Consider the following 22902-nt stretch of genomic DNA (forward strand, 5'->3'; position numbering starts at 1 on the left):
ACAACATGACATCTCTTTCTTCAGAAATTCCCTGTGTTGAGGTGGACTCACTGTCATTGTTGGTCTCAGTATCTTTGTAGATGTCTTTGGTCCTCTCTGCAGACAGGTTACCCTGTGCCTCTAGGCCCCAAGGCAAACTGCCCGCCTCCAGAAGTGAGATCAGGGCAGGTCTGGGAACAGAGTATCCCAGGGATGTCAAGTTCCCATAATTCTCCAGCATCACGCTTCTGTACAGGGCCTTCTGTCCAGAACAAAGACCAGCCCATTCTGTCTGGGTGAAGTAGACAGCCACATCCTCAAAGGTCACCAGCTCCTGCTCCAGCGTTCAGGGGCATGGCTGCCATCACCTGGGCTCCCTCTCAGTGCAGGGCAGAGGCTCCGAAAAGGCGCAAAGTGCAGCGTGACCGGAAGCCGCTCAGTGGTTCTCGGGTGAGGCAGGGACGCGGTCCTGGGAGAGGCAGCCGATTGGTCTTTTTCCAGATCTTGAACCGGAATTTAGCGTTTCCTTCATGTATGTGTTGGTGACGAACCCCAGTACCATCAGCAGTACCTGTGCCAGCTGGCGATTAGGCCCAATGTGTCGGGGTCCCAGGAGCTTTGAAGGGGGGGATTCCCGGCCAATGCACCATTATGTTGTACCCAGATTTTAATATCGCCCCCCAAAACCAGAGACCGCCAGGGAGGCCGAAGCACGCATGCAAAAGCAAAGGGCTTTATTACGAATTTAGGCCCGGCCAGCCTAAACTCGGGCTCACAGACTTCAACAACACACTGGATCCACGTGGAGCGAGCCACCCTCTCACTTTTGAAGTCAATTGCCATGAGAATTTGTTACCCCGAGTACTCCTCTGTGTGGAGTTTGTCTCTAGCCCTTCCCTGGGACTGTGGCTCCCTCCCCACCACAGTGGCCACGTTCTATTTCTCTCCCAACCTGTGTCTCTGCACTTCCTCCCTTCTTCGATGGGCCTCTTCCAGAGTTTGTTCCACCAGTCTTCAGATCAATTTCTGGGGTATACAGGATCATTTGATAGTTATCTAGTTGTTATTTGTAGGATGAAGTGAGCGAGGATTCTCCTATTCCACTGCCATCTTCTCTTCCTGTGTGCTTTGTTTTTAAATTATTTTACTGTGTATGAAGTGGCATCTCATTTTGTTTGTTTTTTTTTAATGTTTTTTTTAAATTTATTTTTGATACAGAGAGAGACAGAGCATGAGAGGGGGAGGGGGCAGAGAGAGAAGGAGACATAGAACCGGAAGCAGGCTCCAGGCTCTGAGCTAGCTGTCAGCACAGAGCCCAACGTGGGGTTCAAACCCACGAACGTGAGATCTGACCTGAGCCAAAGTCGGAGGCTCAACCGACTGAGCTACCCTGGCGCCCCTCATTTTGGTTTTGATTTGCATTTCTCCAATAGCTAATGATATTAAGCATCTCTTTATGCCCACACTGGCCATTTGTATATCTTCTTTGGAGAAATGCTCATTTAAGTACTCTGCCTATTTTTTAACTGGGTTATCTTTGTGTTTTTGAGTTGTAGGAGTTCTTTACATATTCTAGAAAACTAGACCTTTATCAGATATATGGATTGCAAACATTTTCTATTTTATAGGTTGTCATTTCACTTTTTTGATAATATCCTTTAATTGATGTACAAAAGTTTATAATTTTGATGACCAATTTATTTCTCTTGTGTTGCTTATTTTGGTGTCATACCTAAAAATTCATTGTCAAACTCAAGGTCATAAAGATTCATCACTATGTTTCTGCTAAGAATTTTACAGTTTTAGTTCTTAAGTTTAGGTCTTTGATCTATTTTGAGTTAATTTTTGTAGATGGTGTGAGGTAGGGATCCCAGATCGTTCTTTTGCATGTGAATATCCATTTGTTCCAGCATACCTGAATTACTCTTAATTAAATATATGGTTAAAGCATTACTTTGAAAGAAAAAGAATGATTCTGATAAGGAGAACAAAAATCCAACCACGAGCTTCAGTGACTCCCAAACCATTCTTGGTCTGCCTGCTGGAATCACTGGAATCAGGAAATGATAGAACCTGAACTTTAGCAGCTAGCAAAAATGGACTAGAAGAGAAGTGCACATCAATGGCAGTTCTGTTAAAAACTCAGTGTTTTGTTTGTTTGTTTGTTTGTTTGTTGCTTCTATCAGCTGAAAGCAAGCTCAGAATCTCCTTCACAAGAATTCCACCTTTGGCCAATAGGTGGTGTTCTGACCAAAGGAACCCAGGCCACTTAAGGTTTAGGTAAATCAGCTTGTGAGAGACATTACAACTAATTCAAGTAGGGCAAACTGATGAGGCAGGACAAAAGATGGTGAAAGGGGTTATTTAGTTAAGGAAATGAGCCAATTTACAGATTTAGATGCAACAACCTGATGAATTCTTTAAAAAAATTTTTTTAATGTTTATTTCTGAGAGACAGAAAGACATAGAGCATGAGTAGGGGAGGGGAGAGATGGAGACACAGAACTGGAAGCAGGCTCCAAGCTCTGATCTGTCAGCACAAAGCCTGACATGGGCTCGAACCCACGAATTGAAATCATGACCTGAGCTGAAGTCAGAGGTTCAACTGACTGAGTCACCCAAGTACCCCTGATGAACTCTTTTTAAAAATGGATCCTGAGAATTTTAGATCTTTGGCTTTAAACACTGCTGAGGAGAGGAAAATGTAGGGCTTTCTATGGATCACATGACAATCCCTAGTTTACTAGAGTGGATAAAGAGACAGGTCCAACACACAAGGGATACTGCCCTGACTCTCCCTTGTTATATAAACGCTCAGTGCCTCCTGATGCTGCACAGACACTGTGGATGCAAGCAGTGCTGCATGAGCACTCTGATGAAGGAGAGGAACACCCTTATGGGACGCCTCTTACTCGGTTATGACTGACACTGTCATAGGGACTTCACATATGACTTTGCTGTTGGACCCCAGGAGGACGTAAAAAGATAGTTTCAGATCTTTAATCTCAACTTCCTCATATGGATTATAAAAAGATAATAATGAATTGAGGACTTTACAAGGGAAATAAAATCCAGTAAGAGGACATGCAAAAGAATAAAGTTGAACCCTTGTCTTTTTTGTTGTTGATTCTAAGAGTTCTTTATATCTTCTGGATATTAGATTGTTATCCGATATAGATTTGCAAATATTTCTCCTGTTCATAAGTTATCTTTTTACTCTCTTCATGATGTCCTCTGATGCATACAAGTTTTTAATTTTGATGAAGTCCAATTTGTCTATTTTTTTGTTGTTGTTACTATTGCTTTTTGTGTCATATCTAAGAATCCAGTGCCAAATCCAAGGTCATGAAGATTTACCCATATGATTCTCTTAAGAAGCAGATATGGGGCGCCTAGGTGGATCAGTTAGTTGAGTGTCCGACTTTGGCTCAGGTCATGATCTCACACTCTGTGGGTTCAAGCCCCATGTCGGGCTCTGTGCTGACAGTTCAGAGCCGGGAGCCTGTTTCGGATTCTGTGTCTCCCTCTCTCTCTGCCCCTCCCCCGCGCGCGCACACACACACACACACACACACACACACACACACACACTCTCTCTCTCTCTCTCTCTCTCTCTTTCAAAAATAAACAAAAGAAACACATACAAAGACTAAAATGTAAGAGCTAAAATTATAAAACTCATAGGGAAAAGGGGGAAAAGCTTCATGATGTTGGCTTTGGCAATAATTTTTTGGATAGGACACCAAAAGTATAGGCAATCATAAGTATGATTCTACTTATATGCGGTACTCAGAATAGACAAGTTCACTGTAGGTTAGAGGTTACCAAGGGATGGTGAAAGGGGAAATGGGAAATATTGAAAGGGGAAACTCTAATAGCTATCTGTGATTATAAAAAAGTTCTGGAAATAGATAATAGTGCTGGTTGTACAACAATGTGACTGCACTCAATGCCACTGAGCTGTACACTTAAAAATAGTTAAAAAGGGGTGCCTGGGTGGCTTAGTCGGTTAGGCGTCTGGCTTTGGTTCAGGTCATGATCTCATGGTTCGTGGGTTTGAGCCCCACGTCAGGCTCTGTGCTGACAGCTTAGAGCCTGGAGCCTGCTTCAGACCCTGTATTTCTCTCTCTGAGCTTCCTCTGCTCACACTGTCTCTCTCTCTCTGTCTCTCAAAAAAAATAAAATAGTTAAAATAGTAAATTTTATGTCATATAAATTTTACAACAAAAAATAGCAAATTGAAAAAAATAAGAAAGGGGGCAATGATTCAGATCCCAAAGTAAATCAGTTTTTTAATGGTTAATTAAAAATGATATTTGGCACAGAAACAGACACTTAGATCAATGAAACAGAACAGAAAACCCAGAAATGGACTCATAAACAAATGACCAACTAATCTCTGACAAAGCAGGAGTGAATATCCAATGGAATAAACGGTGCAGATGGTGCTGGGAAAACTGGACAGTGACCTGCAGAAAAGTGAACCGGGACCACTTTCTTACACCATTTACAAAAATGCACAAAAATAAACTCAAAATGGATGAAAGACCTAAATGAAAGACAGGAAGTCATCAAAATCCTCAAGGAGAAAACAGGCAAGAACCTCTTTGATCTCAGCTGCACCAACTTCTTACTCAACACATCTCCGGAGGCAAGGGAAACCAAAGCAAAAATGAACTACTGGGACCTCATCAAAATAAAAAGCTTCTGCACAGTGAAGGAAACAATCGCAAAACTAAAAGGCAACTGACAGAATGGGAGTAGATATCTGCAAATGACATATCAGATAAAGGAATAGTATCCAAAGTCTATAAAAAACTTATCAAACTCAACACCCAAAAAACTGAAAAGTGCAGATCGATTCTCCCCCAAGATGCAAATCACATGATATTCCTGGGCTTAAAACCCTTCAGTGGCTCTCTGCCCTGGGGGTAAGGTGTCTGTCTCTCAAAACACAAATCTAAAAAAATTTTTAGGGGTGCCTGGGTACTCAGTCAGTTGAGCATCCAACTTCGGCTCAGGTCATGGTCTCACAGTTTGTGGGTTCGAACCCCACATTGGGCTCTGTGCTGACAGCTCGGAGCCTGGAGCCTGCTTCAGATTCTGTGTCTCTTTCTCTCTCTGCCCCTCCCCTATTCACACTCTGTCTCTTTCTGTCTCTCCAAAATAAATGTTTAAAAAAAATTTTTTAATGATATAAAAAGGAGGAAATTGAGGAGTGCCAAACTTTGGTAATTTTACAGTAAGGCAGAGAATTGGCAAACTGCCTGTCCTCAAACTCCTCAGGGTATAAAAATCCCAAGGCCGATACACTCAATTTATCTGAGTTTAGCAGAATTTTAGAAAGAAAAAGATTCCAATGAGCCACTATCATCAGATGTCAAAATAGGGTCTTTTAATATAAAAATAATGGAAAGAGAATATTGACATGAAGGTCAGGGTCATCTCTGGCAGGGAACTCAAGACATTTTACAAATGTATGAGTCACTGGCTAGATGTGGAGAAGAAACTCTTTCGGATTTACTGAATTTGGAACATAGCATATAGCACTGCCTAGGGCTGCAAAGGAACCCCTTAGAAATGACAAACTTAATTCAAGGGAACATGGGGTGCTACTGTGAAAAGGTTAAAAAATTAAAGTGGGCCGCCTGGGTGGCTCAGTCGGTTAAGTAACCAGCTTCGGCTCAAGTCATGATCTCATGGTTCATGGGTTCAAGCCCTGTGTCAGGCTCTGTGCTGACAGCTCAGAGCCTGGAGCTTACTTTGGATTCTGTGTCTCCCTCTCTCTCTGACCCTCCCCTGCTCGCACTGTCTCTGTCTCTCAAAAAAAAGAACATAAAAATAAACAAAAACATAGAACACTGGCCCCCACTGACGCTCAAATTAATAAAAATTGCTTTGTTTGCCAAAAGTTTAGTCCCACTTTTCTGTATTTATCCAATCTGTCCTTCTACTATTGGAATGGACTAGCCAGAGAATTCTTCTTCAGTGGTAAAGATGTGGGTTAAAATTAATGACAAGTGGGAAAAAGGCTGGATTGTCACTGAGGGGAAGAGAGCCAAAAAATGAGTGCCACAAAAGGAAAATCTAACATAATTTTGGTGCCTAAGGAGATGCTTAAAGCAAGGGAATAATAGCTTCTCTTAGCTTTGACCCAGAAGCGCCTTGGAGCAAAGGACTCTGATGAAGTCTCCCCTTCTGAAGAGCCAAAACGAGAGCGGAACAATAGCTAAGCTAACAAATATACCTCCTAGAGTGACGCGTTTCCTCAGAATAGATGAAGACATGGGGCTCTGCTAGGACTACATGCAATAACGCAAATGTTTTTGGTTCTCATTTCACAGAATGGATCTATTACAGAGGAGCTATGTAGGGAAGCAACCTATGGGAAATATTCAGCTGGTTGAGTTTGAAATCTATTAATAATCTAAATGAACATTCCATAGCCATTAATCGTTATGATGATTTGAAAAAGGTACTAGAATATGGTGGTAGAATGTTATCCACTGCACATTCCATCTGTCAAAATACTATTATGTGTAAAAACAGCTCTTTGGCCTGTTATTGTGGGTGAACAGACATGAGGAGGAGGAGCAATTCAGATGCTTGGATCACTGATGAAGGGTAAGACCTGGGTGTAACCTGGTGGGCTCACATTCCTGAGAATTCTGGAATCTGCGTGGTTATGGAAAGGGCTGTGAAACACTCAAACCAAAGTCCGCTTAGGAGTGACTACTACTCATATGCTCCGAGCGTGCGGGAATTAACGTTTTCGAGGCACAAGGTGCTTCCTCATTGTACAAAAGCAGTCAGTCCTCAACGACAACACTCTCTGGGGTCGACCCATCTGACATAAGGGAGCCTTCGTGGGATCAGGAACTGCTTGGAAGTATTTGGTCAGGCAGGTTTGTTTGTAATGAGGAAAGACTTATTGCCGAAAAAGACCCGTTTAGGTCGAAGGAGTAGGGACAAAAGCGGCAGTCCACTTGAAAAATTAACGATGCTGACGAAATGGATTTTATAATTACACCATACGCGAAAACAACAGGCTCAAATCAACTCAGCAAAGGGTTAAACAAGCTCGCATGTTAACACGAGCTGGGTTATTAGATGATTTAATTCTTTTCTTTTAATGCTTGTTTATTTTTGAGAGAAACAGAGACAGAGACAGAGCACAAAACAAGGAAGGGCAGAGAGAGAGGGAGACCCAGAATCCGAAGCAGGCTCCAGGCTCTGAGCTGTCAGCACAGAGACCCACGTGGGGCTTGAACCCATGAACCGTGAGATCATGACCTGAAATGAAGTTGCACACTTAACCAAATGGACCCACCCAGGCGCACTAGATACCTTTAATTCAAACGGAATCAAGGTGTCCCAAGCATCGGCTAGGTATTCTCACAGCAGAAACCTAGGCCATGCACAAACACGGGCCACTTTGGGCCCTACAGTCTAGAGGAAGTCTTGTTTTCTACTGCGAGTTTTAACTAGAGGACGCACACTGTTCAGGTGCTCTTTAACAGCCTCAGCCCGTTCACGGAATGCTAAGTATCCTTTCCCTATAGTGCAGTTTGTGAGCACTGAACAAATGTTATTTAAAAAAAAGGTGTTTTTTTTTTTTTAATTTTAAGCAATCTTTACACCCAACGTGAGTCTTAAACTCATCACAGTGAGACCAAGAGTCACATGCTCTAATGACGGAACCAGTCAGGCACCCTGATACTGGACAACTTTAAACAGGACTACAGGTTCCTGTAGCAGTAATAGATCCTGCTGCTGGTGTCTTCTAAACGGGAACCAATATCTGTCAAACCACATAACCCAAAAGAAGGAATTTAGCTATGTTCTTAAGATATTTTGAATCCTGAAAAAGCAGAGACATGGCCTTTGACATAAATTCCCATGAGAAATAATAGACGGCATGTAAGATAGTGTTGGGATGGACAAAATAATTACACCATTATTTTCTAATTTATACTGTAACTACAATGGTACTGCTGTATGGTATAATATGGAGGCATAAGTAAAATTAGTATTGTAGATACTAATAAATTTAGGATAATACTGACATTAATGATAAAATACAGTGGGAGAGGGGGCGCCTGGGTGGCTCAGTCGGTTGAGCGGCCGGCTTTGGCTCAGGTCAGATCTCACGTTTGTGGGTTCGAGCCCCACGTCAGGCTCTGTGCAGACAGCAAGCTCAGAGCCTGGAGCCTGCTTCCGGTTCTGTGTCTCCCTCTCTCTCTGACCCTCCCCCTCTCATGCTCTATCTCTCTCTGTACCCAAAATAAATAAAAAACATTAAAAAAAATTAAAAAATAAAATAAAATAAAATACAATGGGAGAATGAATTAGAGCTATCTCAGGACACTATCCCTATGGAGAAGAAATGGTCTGAGAAATATTCAGAGTTGATTAATGATTAATAATTCAGCAGATGTATAGCATTAAGAAGCAGACACTTACAGGGGCGCCTGGGTGGCTCAGTCAGTTAAAGCATCTGGCTTCAGCTCAGGTCATGAACTCATGGTTTGTGGGTTCAAGCCCCATGTTGGACTATGTGCTGACAGCTCAGAGCCTGGAGCTCACTTTGGATTCTGTGTCTCCCTCTCTCTCTGCCCCTCACGCCTTATGCTCTGTCTCTCAAAAATAAACATTTAAAAAGTTAAATTAATTAAAAAAAAAACACCCAGACACTTATAGATCCAAACAGCAGAAGAATTGTGTAGTTAGAAACACATGGAAAAGTATAAATGGATGGTTCAACTATTTGTTTAAATCCATACCAAGGTCATACTGAATACTGTATGTGTTTAGATTCTGTGTGTGCATTTTGATGATCTATCTAATTATATGATATTGTAAGGCAAGTAAGTGATACCACACTAAGGATTACTGTTTTATTAGAAAAAAGACTTGATAATGGGTCATGGGAGTGGACTGCTCTGGAGGGTTAATTCCTGGAATTAGCTTGAGCTGATTTGTTAAATTCCTGCATGGCAGTGCCTTTGGTCAAGGCATAGCATGAAGCATACTCATTAAAAGTGTCGTGAAGGCAATAAACACATGAAAAGACATTCAACATCACTAACCATCAGGAAAATGCAAATCAAAACCAGAGTCAGATACCCTTTCATACTTACTAGGATGGCTATTAAAAACAAACAAACAAACAAACAAACAAACAAACAAGCGTTGGCATGGGTATGGAAAACCAGGAGCCCTTGGTGGAATGTAAAGTGGCACAGGTACTAGGAAAAACAGTATGGCGGCTCCTCAAAAACTTGAACACAGAATTACCATTTGATCTAGAATTCTACTTCTGGGTACATATCCAAAAGAAATGAAAACAGGGGTTTGAAAAGCAAAATGTGCAAAGAATTTCACAATAGCCTAAAGACAGAAACAACCCGAATGTCAATGAACAGATAAATAAAATGTTGCATATACATAATATGGCCTATTATTCAGCCTTAAAAAGGCAAATTCTCATATATAGCACAGCATGTTTGCATCCTAGAGACATTTTGCTAAGTGAAATAAGTCAAAAACAAAAGAACAAATATTGCTATGAGTCATTTATATGAGGTACCTCATATACAAATTACAGAGACAGGAAATAAGATGGTCGCCAAGGGTCAGAGGGAAGGAGAAATGGGCAGTTACAGTCTAACGGGCATAGAGTTTCAGCAGGGGACCATGAAAACGTTCTGGAGATATGCAGTGCTGGTGTTGGTACAACAATGTGAATGTATTTAATGCCACTGAGCTATATACTCAAAAATAGCTAAAATGGCTAATTTTATATGTATATTTCTTTTTTAATTTTTTATGCTATATGTATTTCACCACAATTAATGAAAGTGTTGCAAGGAATTTGGGGGGGTTTGTACCAGTTTCTCAATACTGATAAGAGTGAGATTAATGGCTTTCACTCGGTCCATGAGCTCTGCTGTTATACAGCAGGAATATGCCAATATGACCCAACCCCAAAATCCCTAGCTGAGACTGCATTTTGGGCTCCTTGATTCCAAGGTATTTTGTGTGTACATCTGTGGTTCCTTATCCATGGGAGAAAATGCATCCCAGCCACCCCGTACTGAGATAGGACAAGATCCTGCACTTGGCTTCTCCGGATCCTTTCTGTGGGACGGCCATTGACCGTGACAGGTATTCTTACTTTAATGCTATTGCTGTACTGTACCCCTTTCCTATAGTAAGTTACAGATTTGTAAGTACTGTCATTCTGGGTCCTGAGTCTTCTTTAGCAATCAAACTATGTCTAACTGCCCCTGTTAATTGCAGTTACCATAAGGAAAGGGAATACAATCAATTAATTTATGCTGTTCCAAGGAGAAACAACTAAGATTATGGGTAAAAGATACAAGAAGGCAGATTTATTTTGCCTTACAAGGTACTGAGCGAGTCTCTGGACATGTTTACTACACACAAAAGCAGAAGGTAGATGTCCATCTACTGTGAGATTACTGCACTGGGTACACAACTTCACGGTACCCACTACACACTAGGAACTTAGATTTCTTAATTTGGAGAAAATTTTTTCAATAGGAACCATACCTGTGATGTCAGCTTCCCAGCAATCTGCATTCGCTCAATTTCTGCGGGAGATTTGATCAGCCGGAGGCGCTGTACCAGCTGCTGGACAGCCCGGACCTTATTCTTGCTCCTGGCTTTGACCTCAGTCAGATGCTGCATGTAGTCAGAGTGAAGCTGTGCGTGAGAGGGCCTCATCCAGTCGTACCAGACCATGTGGGTCTCATCTTAAAATGAGCAGCAAGAAAATACATTTAAAATAAAACAGCAGCAACAGGAATAACCAACTGCTTTAACGACTGGAACGCGAGTCAAAACCGTCAAACGCGCGCGTGGAGCCCTGAAGGGCTGAGCAAAAGCTCTCAGGACTGAGGCAACGGAAAGGTCAGGTCGTGCATCACCGGAAAGGCTATTCCCTGAGAATGGCAGGATATTCTGGCACCAAATATCTAGCTTCTCTGCCCCTAAACTTCAGTGTTTTTTATAAAGATGACAGACGGGACTAAAGCTTTTCTCAAGCTTCGATTTCATCATTTATTCATCATTGAAGAAAAGCTATAAAACTGTTTTCCACACCACAACTGGGTCAGAGGCCCCGCTGAATGAGTGAACATGAACGGACAGAAAAAAGTACTCGGATCATGACGGTGTGGTTCCAAGTGGTCCCTTCCGCACCATCCCGGCGTTAGTGAAAGGAGGTTCTTACTGCGACTATGAGGAGCAACTGTTCCCGCTGTAGACACACTGTAGTGAAGGTACGCGCCTGCCCACACTAACCCAGGAAACCTCTCCTTTCCCATCTGCCATGTGTTCGCGTCGCACGGCCACCGCTCTCCTTTTAACTTAGAGACCCAGGAAATGGTCTGTCTGTGCCTGAGAAGCACAACGAAAATATCCCCACTGAAACCAGGTCTCCATTTGTCCCTTGCTATTTTCCTGACACGGCCTGTGAGCAGCATTCCCAACAACTGACGGCCGAAGGGCTGTATGTTTTACACAAAGTATTTGGGACAGAAGAGGGGGAAACCCTAAGAATCTGATTGGCTGTAAGTGATTAGTGATACAATCTCCTAAATATTTTCATTTTGAAATAAAAATGGTTTTCAATATATATATATGTCAAATCCTAATCTTATTTTTATTAGAAATTTAATTGTAGTTTTAGACAAGTAAAACAACCTCTACTACCTGTTTTCAGTGTATGAAATCATAGCCCAACGTTTTTGGGTTTTTAAATCTTTACATAAATACGATTTCTTGAATCTTTTCCTTTGCCTACTGCTTTTGTCTCGTAAACTACTAACATTAAGAACGGTGAATGAGGAGCACATGGGTGGCTCAGTCCGTTGAGCATCTGACTTTGGCTCAGGTCATGATCTCACAGTTCATAGGTTCAAGCCCAATGTCCGGCTCTGTGCTAACAGCTCAGAGCCTGGAGCCTGCTTCAGATTCTGTGTGTCCCTCTCTCTCTGCCCCTCCCCTGCTCATGATCTGTCTCTTTCTGTCTCTCAAAAATAAATAAATGTCAAAAAAAAAAAAAAAGAATGGTGAATGAGAAGTCCTTTTGAGAAATACATTTGGTATGAAGTTTTAACAATACTGGGTCACTGGGTGTTATATGGAAACCAATTTGACAAGAAACTATTAAAAAAAAAACAATACTGGGTCATTGAAATTTAGACTATTGAATAGGACAGCTAGCAACTAATTCAGAAAATCAAAAAACTAAAAAGAAAATGATTGTGTCCCACATTTATGACAACTTTGAAGACATGAGAAAGTCCCACTAGCTTAGCTGAGTAATTTTCTCTGTAAAATAGAGAATACTTGTATAAAACAATGAAACGATTCAAACATATTGGCACTTGCATATTCAAATGAGTATTTTCTTTCAAAGGAGTCTTTGCAGGATAAAGTCCATGCTCACTGGAAACAATTTTGGAATTCTTTTTTAGAAACAGACTTCAGAAATCATTTATAGACCACAGAAGAAGATTAGACTATAGTTTTACAGCTATACATTATTTTGTCTAAAACTAGTAGTTTCCAATTTGCTTACCCATCTTATTTACCAATTTGGCTCTAAGTGACTTTTGGGCACTTCAAAAAATAAAATGCTTCCCAGGCTGTAGATTTATAAGAATCACTAAAGATAGTTTATAATGTAGTGTAGATTCTAAAAAGTTCCAGAAAAAGAATCCCAAAACATCATGAGTGATCATTTTACCAGAAGAAATGTAAAAAATTTACATTTCCACTATCTAGTAGGCGTTTGTAATTCTAATATGTATCACCAGCTAATTCAACACTGGTGAAGCACTGGTCATTCTTTGGGAATATGGCTTCTTTCTGAAGAGCTGGCAGAAGTAATATCTAGTGGTCAAAGGTCGATGGATTGGTCAGTAATCTTGAAGAATGACCCATGCCCATCCTCTGCTTTAAAAGAAAATTCTTGGGGCACCTGGGTGGCTCAGTTGGTTGAGCATCCGACTTTGGCTCAGGTCATGATCTCCTGGTTTGTGAGTTCAAGCCCCGTGTCAGGCTCTGTGCTGACAGCCTGGAGCCTGGAGCCTGGAGCCTGGAGCCTGCTTCAGATTCTGTGTCTCCCTCTCTCTGCTCCTCCCGTGTGCTCTCTCTCTCAAAAATAAATAAACCTTAAAAACTCTCTGAGATTTCAAACTACGACAGTCAACAGTCTCTGTGAATGAATAATTTAACAAAGACTTAGAAAATGCATAAATGGAAACTTTCAAGTAGTCTCGTGGAAAAGATTTATGTTCCTTTTATGGTGCTCAAGGAAACACTATGATAATCATTTTAGAAAATTAAGAATTTTAGGGACGTCTGGGTGGCTCAGTCGGTTAAGGGTCTGGCTCTTGATCTTAGCTCAGGTCACGATCTCATGGTTCCTGAGACTGAGCCCCTCGTCGGGTTCTGTACTGATAGCACGGAGCCTCTTTGGGACTTTCAATCTCCCTCTCTCTGCTCCTCTTCTGCTTGTGCACTCACTGTCTCTTTCAAAATAAATAAACTTTAAAAAAAAGAAAAAGAAAAAATTAAGAACTTTGTCTAAATAGGCAAGAAGGTCTTAATCCCAAATCTGGCCTGTGATTTGACTTCTGTCCCATTTTATTACCTTTCAATTTCGGTCCTAGATGTTGAAATTCTTCTAGGGGATAGGCTTCATCCACTCCTGTTAAAGCTATTGCTCCGTCCGTGCCAGATCGTGGGCCATCCCAAAGTTCTCGACTAGGGTCTCTCCGAGGTACAAAAAGCATGGCCTTATGTGCTGGTAACTGCTTGCCAGGGAGGCTCTGAAGGACCAGAATGCTATCGGGCTCCTGGAATCCACACAGGTACAGGAAATTGTTGTCTTGGTGGAAAGTATAGGGGATGTCATTGCTCATGTAGTACGTGGGGTTGGACAGCAGAACTACCGTCTGGTCTGTCCCACTCTGCCCTTGTGTTTCCTTTTGAATCAGAGACATCAGTTTGTGTCTGCGGAGTGCATATTCCACTTGGGATAGTCCTGGTGTCACCTCTCCTAGAAGAGACAAATAACAATGATGTTTTGCATTTAAATGGGGCTGAAGTACTTTTAAGGTAACAATACTAGATGGAGACACACAAGTTCATTTCTCCAGTTTCTGCCCCATCTACTCATAGCACAAGGGGAATTAAGGACATAACACATGTTTCACATTTTCTATTCCACTCTAAACATTTGGAAATGATAGTTAAACGTGGTCCTGCCTGAAAACCAGGATCATGACCCATTAATATCTCTGGTAGCTCTTTCATTTCTTTTTACTCATTTGATCAAATATTTATGGCACATTATCATGTGGAAGGCATTGTTAGCCATATAATAAGGTTGACTTGAAGTGCCAAGATGAAAGGTGAGGAGAAGGATATTATCCGTGTGTGACTTTCCTAAAAGAATGTAAACTCCATGAGGACATAGATTTTTGTCTGTTTCTTCAGTGTTATATTCCTGGAGCTTAGAATAACAAGTGGAATATAGGTGGCACTTGATAAATTATTTGTTGAATGATGGATGTATAATTATAACCTCCGTAAGGGTCCCTTCCTCAGGCAAAATCTTTGTATTTTCCAGTTGGGGTCATCTTTGTATTTTCCAAAACCTCTAGTGGTATTATCTACCTCTTGTGGCTGTCAGAAGAAGCAAACTTGATAAAGCATGTGGCTCTTAAGGATTGAAGATTCCCTACTAAATCTTTTTAAAGGCTGTGGATTCAATGTTTACTGCACAAACTTCTGACATACAATTTCAAGAGTATCTGATTCCCTTAAGCCCTTCCATGAAACTTGTATTAAGAACCTGCGTTGTGAAGTGTCTCATGTGAGTTCTCAGTATTAGCACCCAGCAGACTGCCTGGCTTCCAGCCCAGTGGTGACTGGGTAAACGCTTCCCTTCTGAAATGGAAATCATCCCTGCCTTTGCTTTAGGTTCCAAAGTAAAGGAACTACTAAAGCACTCACTCATGAAAGCTGTATCCCTCAGCCTAAATTTAACAATAATAATAGTAAAACAACACCTAATGCTTACTGAATGCTTTTTATGTGTCTGGTACTATTCTAGTTATTTACAGTTAATAACTCATTTAATCTTTACATTGATTCTGTGATGTGGAGTACTATTATTATTCCCTGTAGTAGCCAGGCTCCACATGCAAGTATGAAAAGACAGCCATGAAATACTGCTGTATGAAAAAATTAAAGAACAAGATGAGTAATACGATCCCATTTGTGTTAAAAAAAAAAAAAGAAAAAAGAAGAGAGAGAAAAACTTTAGTAAAGAATCTCAATTTTTATAGTGGTCATCTCTGGGGATTGAGTTAAGACTAAAATTTTCTTTTTAACATGCTTTTTAATATTATTTGAATTGTTTTCATGAGTATATACTTTTATAATAAATATCCCAAATAAAGAGAAAAAGAGCATAAAAGAGAGAAATCATGGGCAGCCCATTCCCTGCTCATGACCTACAATGGCTCTTTGTTGTCCATTACATTAAATTCAAGCTCTCAAGTAGTTTTACTGCTCCCTACCACGGGATTCCAATTTATCTGGTCAACTTAAAGGGAAAAAAAACAGCTTTATTGAGATATTATTTACATACCATACAATCTACCCCCTTAAAGTATACAATTCAGTGGCTTTTGATGTATTCACAGGATTGTGCAAACATTACAAAAACCAGTTTTAGAGTATTTCATCACTCCCAAAATAAGCCCCTGCCCATTAGTAGTCCCTCCCCATTTCCTCCCAATCTGCCCCCCAGCCCTTGGCAACCACTAATCTATTTTGTCTTTATAGATTTGTCTCTTGTGGAGATTTCATATAATGAAATCACATAATATATGGTCTTTGGTGATTTGGCCAGCTTTTTTTTTTATTTCTCCAATTATTCTGATATTAATTCCTTCTTATGTCTTACATAGGTCTAATCTGTTCTTTCCCTAGTACCTTGCTTACAATGTGTCCCTTTTTCAAAATCTCTTCTCCCTTCATAGTAATTCCATTCTCAAAAATGTGGGCTCAATGTATGTTTGTTTCTAGACACCTCTTATTCAAAAGGCTTTTCTGATTAGCCTAGATCACACTGATTTGTCCCTTTGAATTATTTAACCGCCTCATTCTTATATATACAGTCTACACTTGTGTCTAAATGTAATCACATCATACTGAACTCTCAATAGTTAAATATTTTCCCTTTTCCTTTGCTGTTTGAGTCCTCCCTTCTCTTCTTCCACCCACATCAATACCTCACCCATATTGATAAGGTAGCACATATCCTTTCCTATTTTTCTCAACACTCATATACTTCCATTGATCACTAGTATTTTATAAAAATGGGTTATTACACATTCTTCTGTATCTTGCTTTTTCTATCACAGTGATACTTTATAGAAATTCCTCCCACCAAGTCATCTTGAATAACTTCAATTCATTCTGTTTGATGTCTCCATAAATATTTCTTGGGTTGATGTATCAAAACTTGCTGATCCATTTCAATATTGGTGGGCATTTATATTGTTTTCAGCTTTTTGCTGTAATAATAAACATCTTTGTATTTATATGCTGGTACTTTTATGCCCCATGTACTGCTGCTTTTAGTTTTATCATAGTCCTAGCACAGACACTGCTGGATCAAAGACCTCTGAATTTTCTTAGTACTCATGCTCAGTACACATAACTCAGTACACATAACCTTGGAACCATCTAGTTGTTTTACCTATGTATAGTTTATCTCTCCAGCCCACTCTGTTGTTTGCATTCCATTAATATCAATTTTTATTTAACTCTTATTCATCTACAACAGAAAAAAATGTACACTTTTATTCATGAAGTTGGTAAGAAATAAAAGATAACTAACAGACTCAGTCCCAGAAGAGCTCACATTGCATCTTTTCCTTTTTTTCTTTCTTTCTTTTTTTTTAAGTTTATTTGAGAGAGAGAGAGAGAGAGAGAGAGAAAGAGAGAGAATCCCAAGCAGACAGCACAGAGCCCAATACAGGGCTCAAACACATGAACTGTGAGATCATGACCTGAGCCCAAATCAAGAGTTGGATGCTTACCCAACTAAGCCATCCAGGGGCCCCTCCTATTGCATTTCTGTTTTCCCTAGATTGAGCTGGCCAGGAGTTCTCTAGGGCTTTTGGGCAGAATGCTGAACTTTGTGCCAGAACTATCTAGCTGATAATTACGGATGTTAAGTCTGCCGCTGCTCCCCAACACTGGACATTTCCCAATTTACCCATGCAGTAGATACTCTTTTATAAAAGCAGAGGCTTGTTATAATCGGTAGATCATCCAACCTTTACTTTTTGTCTTCTCCTTTCTCCCTTTCCTTTTGGTTTGCTTTGCTTTTGGTTTCTTCATAGCTACAGTCCATGTAAAAAAACTAAGTTAAAAATTAATTCATTTTGTGGGATTTTTTTAAATTTGGAAAATAAGAAAATTCACAATTTTAATGACCTTAACCTATGTGTTCTCTCTCATTCTCATTAATAACAAAGTACATGTAGAAATATATTGGAAAATAACTTCTAGAAAAAGATACAATTATTTGGAAATCAAAACAGGATTGAAAAACTACCTTTTACTCCCTTCAAGGCATTCATCTCCTTCCTGAACCAACTGCGTACAAATGACTATCTGAGAAACATTTAAAACACTGGCTACATTTTCCTAAGTTTATGAATCATCAACACTATGGAGTGACCATTAACTAAATGGTTCCACACTTCTGAAATCTCAAAGTAACAAAGAACCCCTTTGGTCATGACAAAAAATTATCCAAGGAAAAAAGACATCTTTCCTTATCATTTGAAGGAGGAAAAAAAAGCGGGGGGGGGGGGTGATAAAGCAACGGACTTTAACCCTGGAGGTAAACCTGGCAGTTATCACGGCCTTTGATCATGCAATTAACCATGGCAATGGTGAATCTGGCCTGAATTTCATCGGATAAAACTATCTGAACAGACAGTCTGGTAATGTTTTCAAGTTGTAACACAGTAAGAACAAAGTGTTTTACCACCTTGAGTCAATTAGGGATAGATGGGCTATTCTAACAAGTTTATTCACCAATCAAATGCCTACATGTCATACTCTGGACTCTGAAAACAGCAAAGTCTCATAATCAGTTCAGAGACTGCAGCCAAGAGGAAAAGCTCTTCTAGGACATTTGGGATTGGACTTCTCACAAGAATAAGAAAAACGTTCTTCATATTTAAGCAAGCAAGCAGAAAACCCCTAAGAGGAAAGTTTTACAAAGACTGAAAATGGATGGGAAAATGCAGGTCTTTGCTACAATCTAGGTATGTATTTTAATTATTTCCTAAAAGTAACGAGATTAGGATTTTAACATGGTCTGATTTTTAAACAGTGTCCTTAAAACACATTGTGTAATATTAGGTAGTTTTTATTGTGTAAAAGAAAGTAGTTCATAAAATGATCTATTACTATGTAGAATGGGGGTTAAAAAAAAGTTGATGTTTCCTTTAAAGTTTTTTTTAATGTTTTATTTATTTTTGATACAGAGAGAGACAGAGCATGAGAGGGGGAGGGTCAGAGAGAAGGAGACACAGAACCGGAAGCAGGCTCCAGGCTCTGAGCTAGCTGTCAGCACAGAGCCTGACGCGGGGCTCGAACCCACGAACGTGAGATCTGACCTGAGAAGTTAGAGGCTTAACCGACTGAGCCACCCAGGCACCCCTTGATGTTTCCTTTATAAAGTAGAACATACACCTCTCAGAAAAAGTGAAATGACCAAATAAATAATAAAAAATAGTATAAGTAGATTTTATTAGAATATATTGAGCAACACAAGCCAGACAGAAAAGGCACATACTGTAGGATTCCAAGAACAGGCAAAACAATCCATGTTGATAGAAACCAGAGCAACAGTTAAGGATGGAAGTGGAGACAGACAAGGGGCATGAGAAAACTTTCTGGGGTGATGAAAATGCTCTTGGGGTGTGTGGGTTATATTGGGGTCTACTGATATGAATGTTGTGGTCCAGAAGTGACCTGTCAAGAAAGAATTCTTGAATTTTGAAGCAAGGTTTCTAAGACCTTGAGGGGCTAGCTATTAGAATAAGGTCATTTATTACTGTTCAGTAAAACCTCAGACATGAGATCCTTCAGATGGGTTAACAATGGGCCATAGGCTTAAAGGAGGATTGCTAATACACATCTTGCAGGGTGGGGGTGGGGGGTGGGGCGGAGATAAAGGAAGTTTCCAAAGGGACCTTCACAGGATCCTGGAGGTTGGGCTAATGTCAAGCTAAGGTTGCCTTTTGCCTCTAGCAAAGATTTAACATTGAGGCACCTAAGCTCCTCAAGGAAGGTCACTCTGCCTTGTCTCATGTACTTGTCAATAGACTGTAAGTTGTAAGGAAGTTTACTGTTTTCTTTTGCCTTTGTTCTCCACATCATCTACCTTTGTCAAAACTCGCTGAATTGTGGGGGGCCTGGATGGCTCAGTCCATTATGGCTTGGCTCAGGTCATGATCTCTCCGTCTGTAGGTTCGAGTCTTGTGTCGGGCTCTGTGCTGACAGCTCAGAGCCTGTAGCCTGCTTTGGATTCTGTGTCTCCCTCTCTCTACCCCTATCCCACCTGCACGTTGCCTCTCTCTCTCTGTCTCTCAAAAATAAACACTAAAAAATTATTTAAAAAATCTCACTGAATTGCATATCTAAGATCTGTGCAATTCATTATACATAAATTCACCACATTTTAAAAAGTATACCACTCTCTAAACTTGAAATACCTTTTAGGCTAAGGCTTCCCTCTGTTGAATTTATTATTAAAAATAGACGTTTTGGACATTCCAGATAGTATTCTTTGGCACAAGTGTTGTGTACTATTTTGTGAGTAAGTGTGGACTCAACAGACAGACTTTGGTGAACTGGAATCTTGGCTTAACAACTTATTGAGTGACTTGGAGAGAGCACCAAACAGCTTTATGACTCAGTTTTCTCATTTGTCAAATGAGATAATAAGAGCAACTACTTCTCAAAGTTGTCAGGAGGATGAAATGATAAAATACTCAGAATAGGAAGCACTATAGAAACATTACTATACAATTATTACTATTATAAAGAATTTATACCTAAAGATGTTGTCATCCTGGTAATCCAAAGCCAAGTAGCACCTTGGAAGAGTAAAATTTACATGGACAACTACCATCTCTATCAAAGCAACTTTTAGGTTGAAGCCCTGAAAGTCTTTGGCTTTCTCACACGATGAAGAATGAGTCTCCGAGCGCCTGGGTGGCTCAGGTGGTTCAGTGTCTGACTCCTGATCTTGGCTCAGGTCATCATCTCATGGTTCACGGGAGCCTGTTTGGGATTCTCTCTCCCCAGCTTACCTGCTCTATCTCAAAATAAATAAGTGAAAAAAAAAAAAAAAAAAAGGAGGAGTCTTATCTTAAGTGATTTAGAAGCTTTTTATTATTCAATTCTTTAGAAGATTCCTGATTCTTTTCTAGGGCAGATTCTTGCTAATCTTTACTTCAGAGAATTTCTCAATATGAATGAGAAATATGCACAAAGGTTAAAGAGAAATACAAAAGTCATTTATTTTTAATGTACCAGTATTTAAGCCACAGGAACATTATTATACTTCAAATTTCTTTTTCTCCCAGCATTAAAAAACATAGAAATAGTGTAAAATTCTGTACTAGATGGCAGTTTATGGAATTTCTATGAGCTAGTTATCTGTATAATAGTACCCTGAAATGAATAATCAACATATATCATACATATAGATTAAATATATAGGTTTATTCACCTGTAAGTTTATATATATAAACACTCTAGTCTTTATTCTGCATTAAAATCTACTTCAGAAGATTATGCTAAACAATATTAGTCAGAGAAAGAAAAATATATGATTTCACTCGTATGAGGAATGTAAGATATAAAACAGATGAACATAGGGGCAAGGAAAAATATATAAAAACAGGGAGGAGAACAAAAATCATAAGAGACTCTTAAATACAGAGAAAAAACAGGGTTGCTGGGGAGGTGGGGGGATGGGCTAAATGGGCAGGGGCATTAAGGAGGACACTTGTTGGGATGAGCACTGGGTGTTATATGTAGGGCATGAATCACTGGATTCTACCCCTGAAATCATTATTGCATGATATGCTAACTGACGTGGATGTAAATTTAAAAAACAACTCTAGGGGCGCCTGGGTGGCTCAGTCGGTTAAGCCTCTGGCTTCGGCTCAGGTCAGATCTCACGTTGATGGGTTCGAGCCCCACATCAGGCTCTGTGCTGACTCTAGCTCAGAGCCTGAAGCCTGTTTCCGGTTCTGCGTCTCCTTCTCTCTCTGCCCCTCCCCCTCTCATGCTCTATCTCCCTCTGTATCAAAAATAAATAAAACATAAAAAAAATAAAAAAATAAAAAACAACTCTACTTCAGAAGATGAAGGCAAAAGGAAAATGAATAATCAACATGAATATATTACTACTCTGCTTATCAGGTAAAACCTATAAAAATGTTTTGAAACCCACCACCTGTTAGGCAGGAGGTGTGCCTCAGAAACACCCAGGGAGCTCTTCGAAACATATGGCCCAAGCCCTTCCCTTGACATTCAGTGAGTCTGAGATCCTGGCATGCATTTATGTTTTGAAAAAACTCACTCAATGGTCTAGGCAGATTGACCTTTTTCAATTTCTGTCATTTCTTGAACACACACTTTAATCTTTTATTTATTTTTTTGTGTGTACTTTAATCTTTTAAATAGTATTAAAAATCTCACCCCACCAAAATAAATCTTGATCTTTTAGATATTAAAGTCAATCATTTTAACAAAACTTAAAAAAAAAAAAAAACACACCTCATGCTCAAGGCAGAACTACAACTAAACCATGACTGAAAGATGGATACCTAATTGGTTTTGCCGCTTCTAAGGGAAGAAGATTCAGGAATTATTATCTAGCACCCAATCTAGAACCAATCTTTTTATCATTTTAAATGTTACTTAAAATATTTGACAATAACTGTATAGTCTGAGCCATCATATTTTTTTAAAATTTTTTAAAAATATTTTTAAATTTATTTTTGATACAGAGAGAGACAGAGCATGAGAGGGGGAGGGGCAGAGAGAGAAGGAGACACAGAACCGGAAGCAGGCTCCAGGCTCTGAGCTAGCTGTCAGCACAGAGCCCAACGCGGGGTTCGAACCTACGAACGTGAGATCTGACCTGAGCCGAAGTCAGAGGTTTAACCGACTGAGCCACCCAGGCGCCCCATGAGCCATCATATTTGATGATAACGGGCCAACAGGTAAACGGTAAAAGCATTCTCCCAAATTGTGGGCCACACAGTTGTACTGAACACTTTCCAATGGATCTGTTCACCGTCGTAGTTGAACAAAAATGAGTAAGTGGTTCTAGATACGTCAGACAGATCATTGTGACAAGCCCAACTCTGAATAAGAGCCCTTTCTTAAAGCGCTACAAACTATATCACATATCCAAAATTAATTGTGTCTAGGAATGTAACAATGTTAGAAACATAAGTTCTTGAAAATAATGCTTCATTTGGCAGTAATTCTCCCTATACTCTGATAAATTGCAGTGTTTATGTGAGTCGAACACCTTGATCTTCTGCTAATGACAGCGTTCCTTCTATGGCAATGGCAGGGAACTGTGTTAATATTTTTCTCGTACAAATATAAAAGTAGATTCACAGTTCATAACTGTGGCATTTGCCTTCCTTCATGGAATCACTGTTTCCTGCTTGGGTGATAAGTGGAGGGCATATTAGTGATCAACGTGGATGAACTGACATTTCCTGTCTCTACAGACACAGTCCTTAGCACCAGGATGGC

General features: G+C 40.0%; 1 protein-coding gene across 2 annotated transcripts in view; it reads right to left on the bottom strand.

Moving 5' to 3' along the window:
• XPNPEP3 (X-prolyl aminopeptidase 3) overlaps positions 1-22902 on the bottom strand; it is a 72579-nt gene that overhangs the window by 30432 nt on the left and 19245 nt on the right. For both annotated transcript variants that reach the window (XM_029955749.1, XM_029955750.1), the window contains 2 exons: positions 13667-14074; positions 10555-10757 (listed from right to left, as the gene is read on the bottom strand). In XM_029955749.1, the coding sequence (XP_029811609.1) occupies positions 10555-10757; positions 13667-14074 (611 nt within the window). The remainder of the gene's footprint in view (positions 1-10554; positions 10758-13666; positions 14075-22902) is intronic.

This window comes from Suricata suricatta, chromosome 10, assembly GCF_006229205.1.
Source record: "Suricata suricatta isolate VVHF042 chromosome 10, meerkat_22Aug2017_6uvM2_HiC, whole genome shotgun sequence".
Taxonomy (NCBI): domain Eukaryota; kingdom Metazoa; phylum Chordata; class Mammalia; order Carnivora; family Herpestidae; genus Suricata; species Suricata suricatta.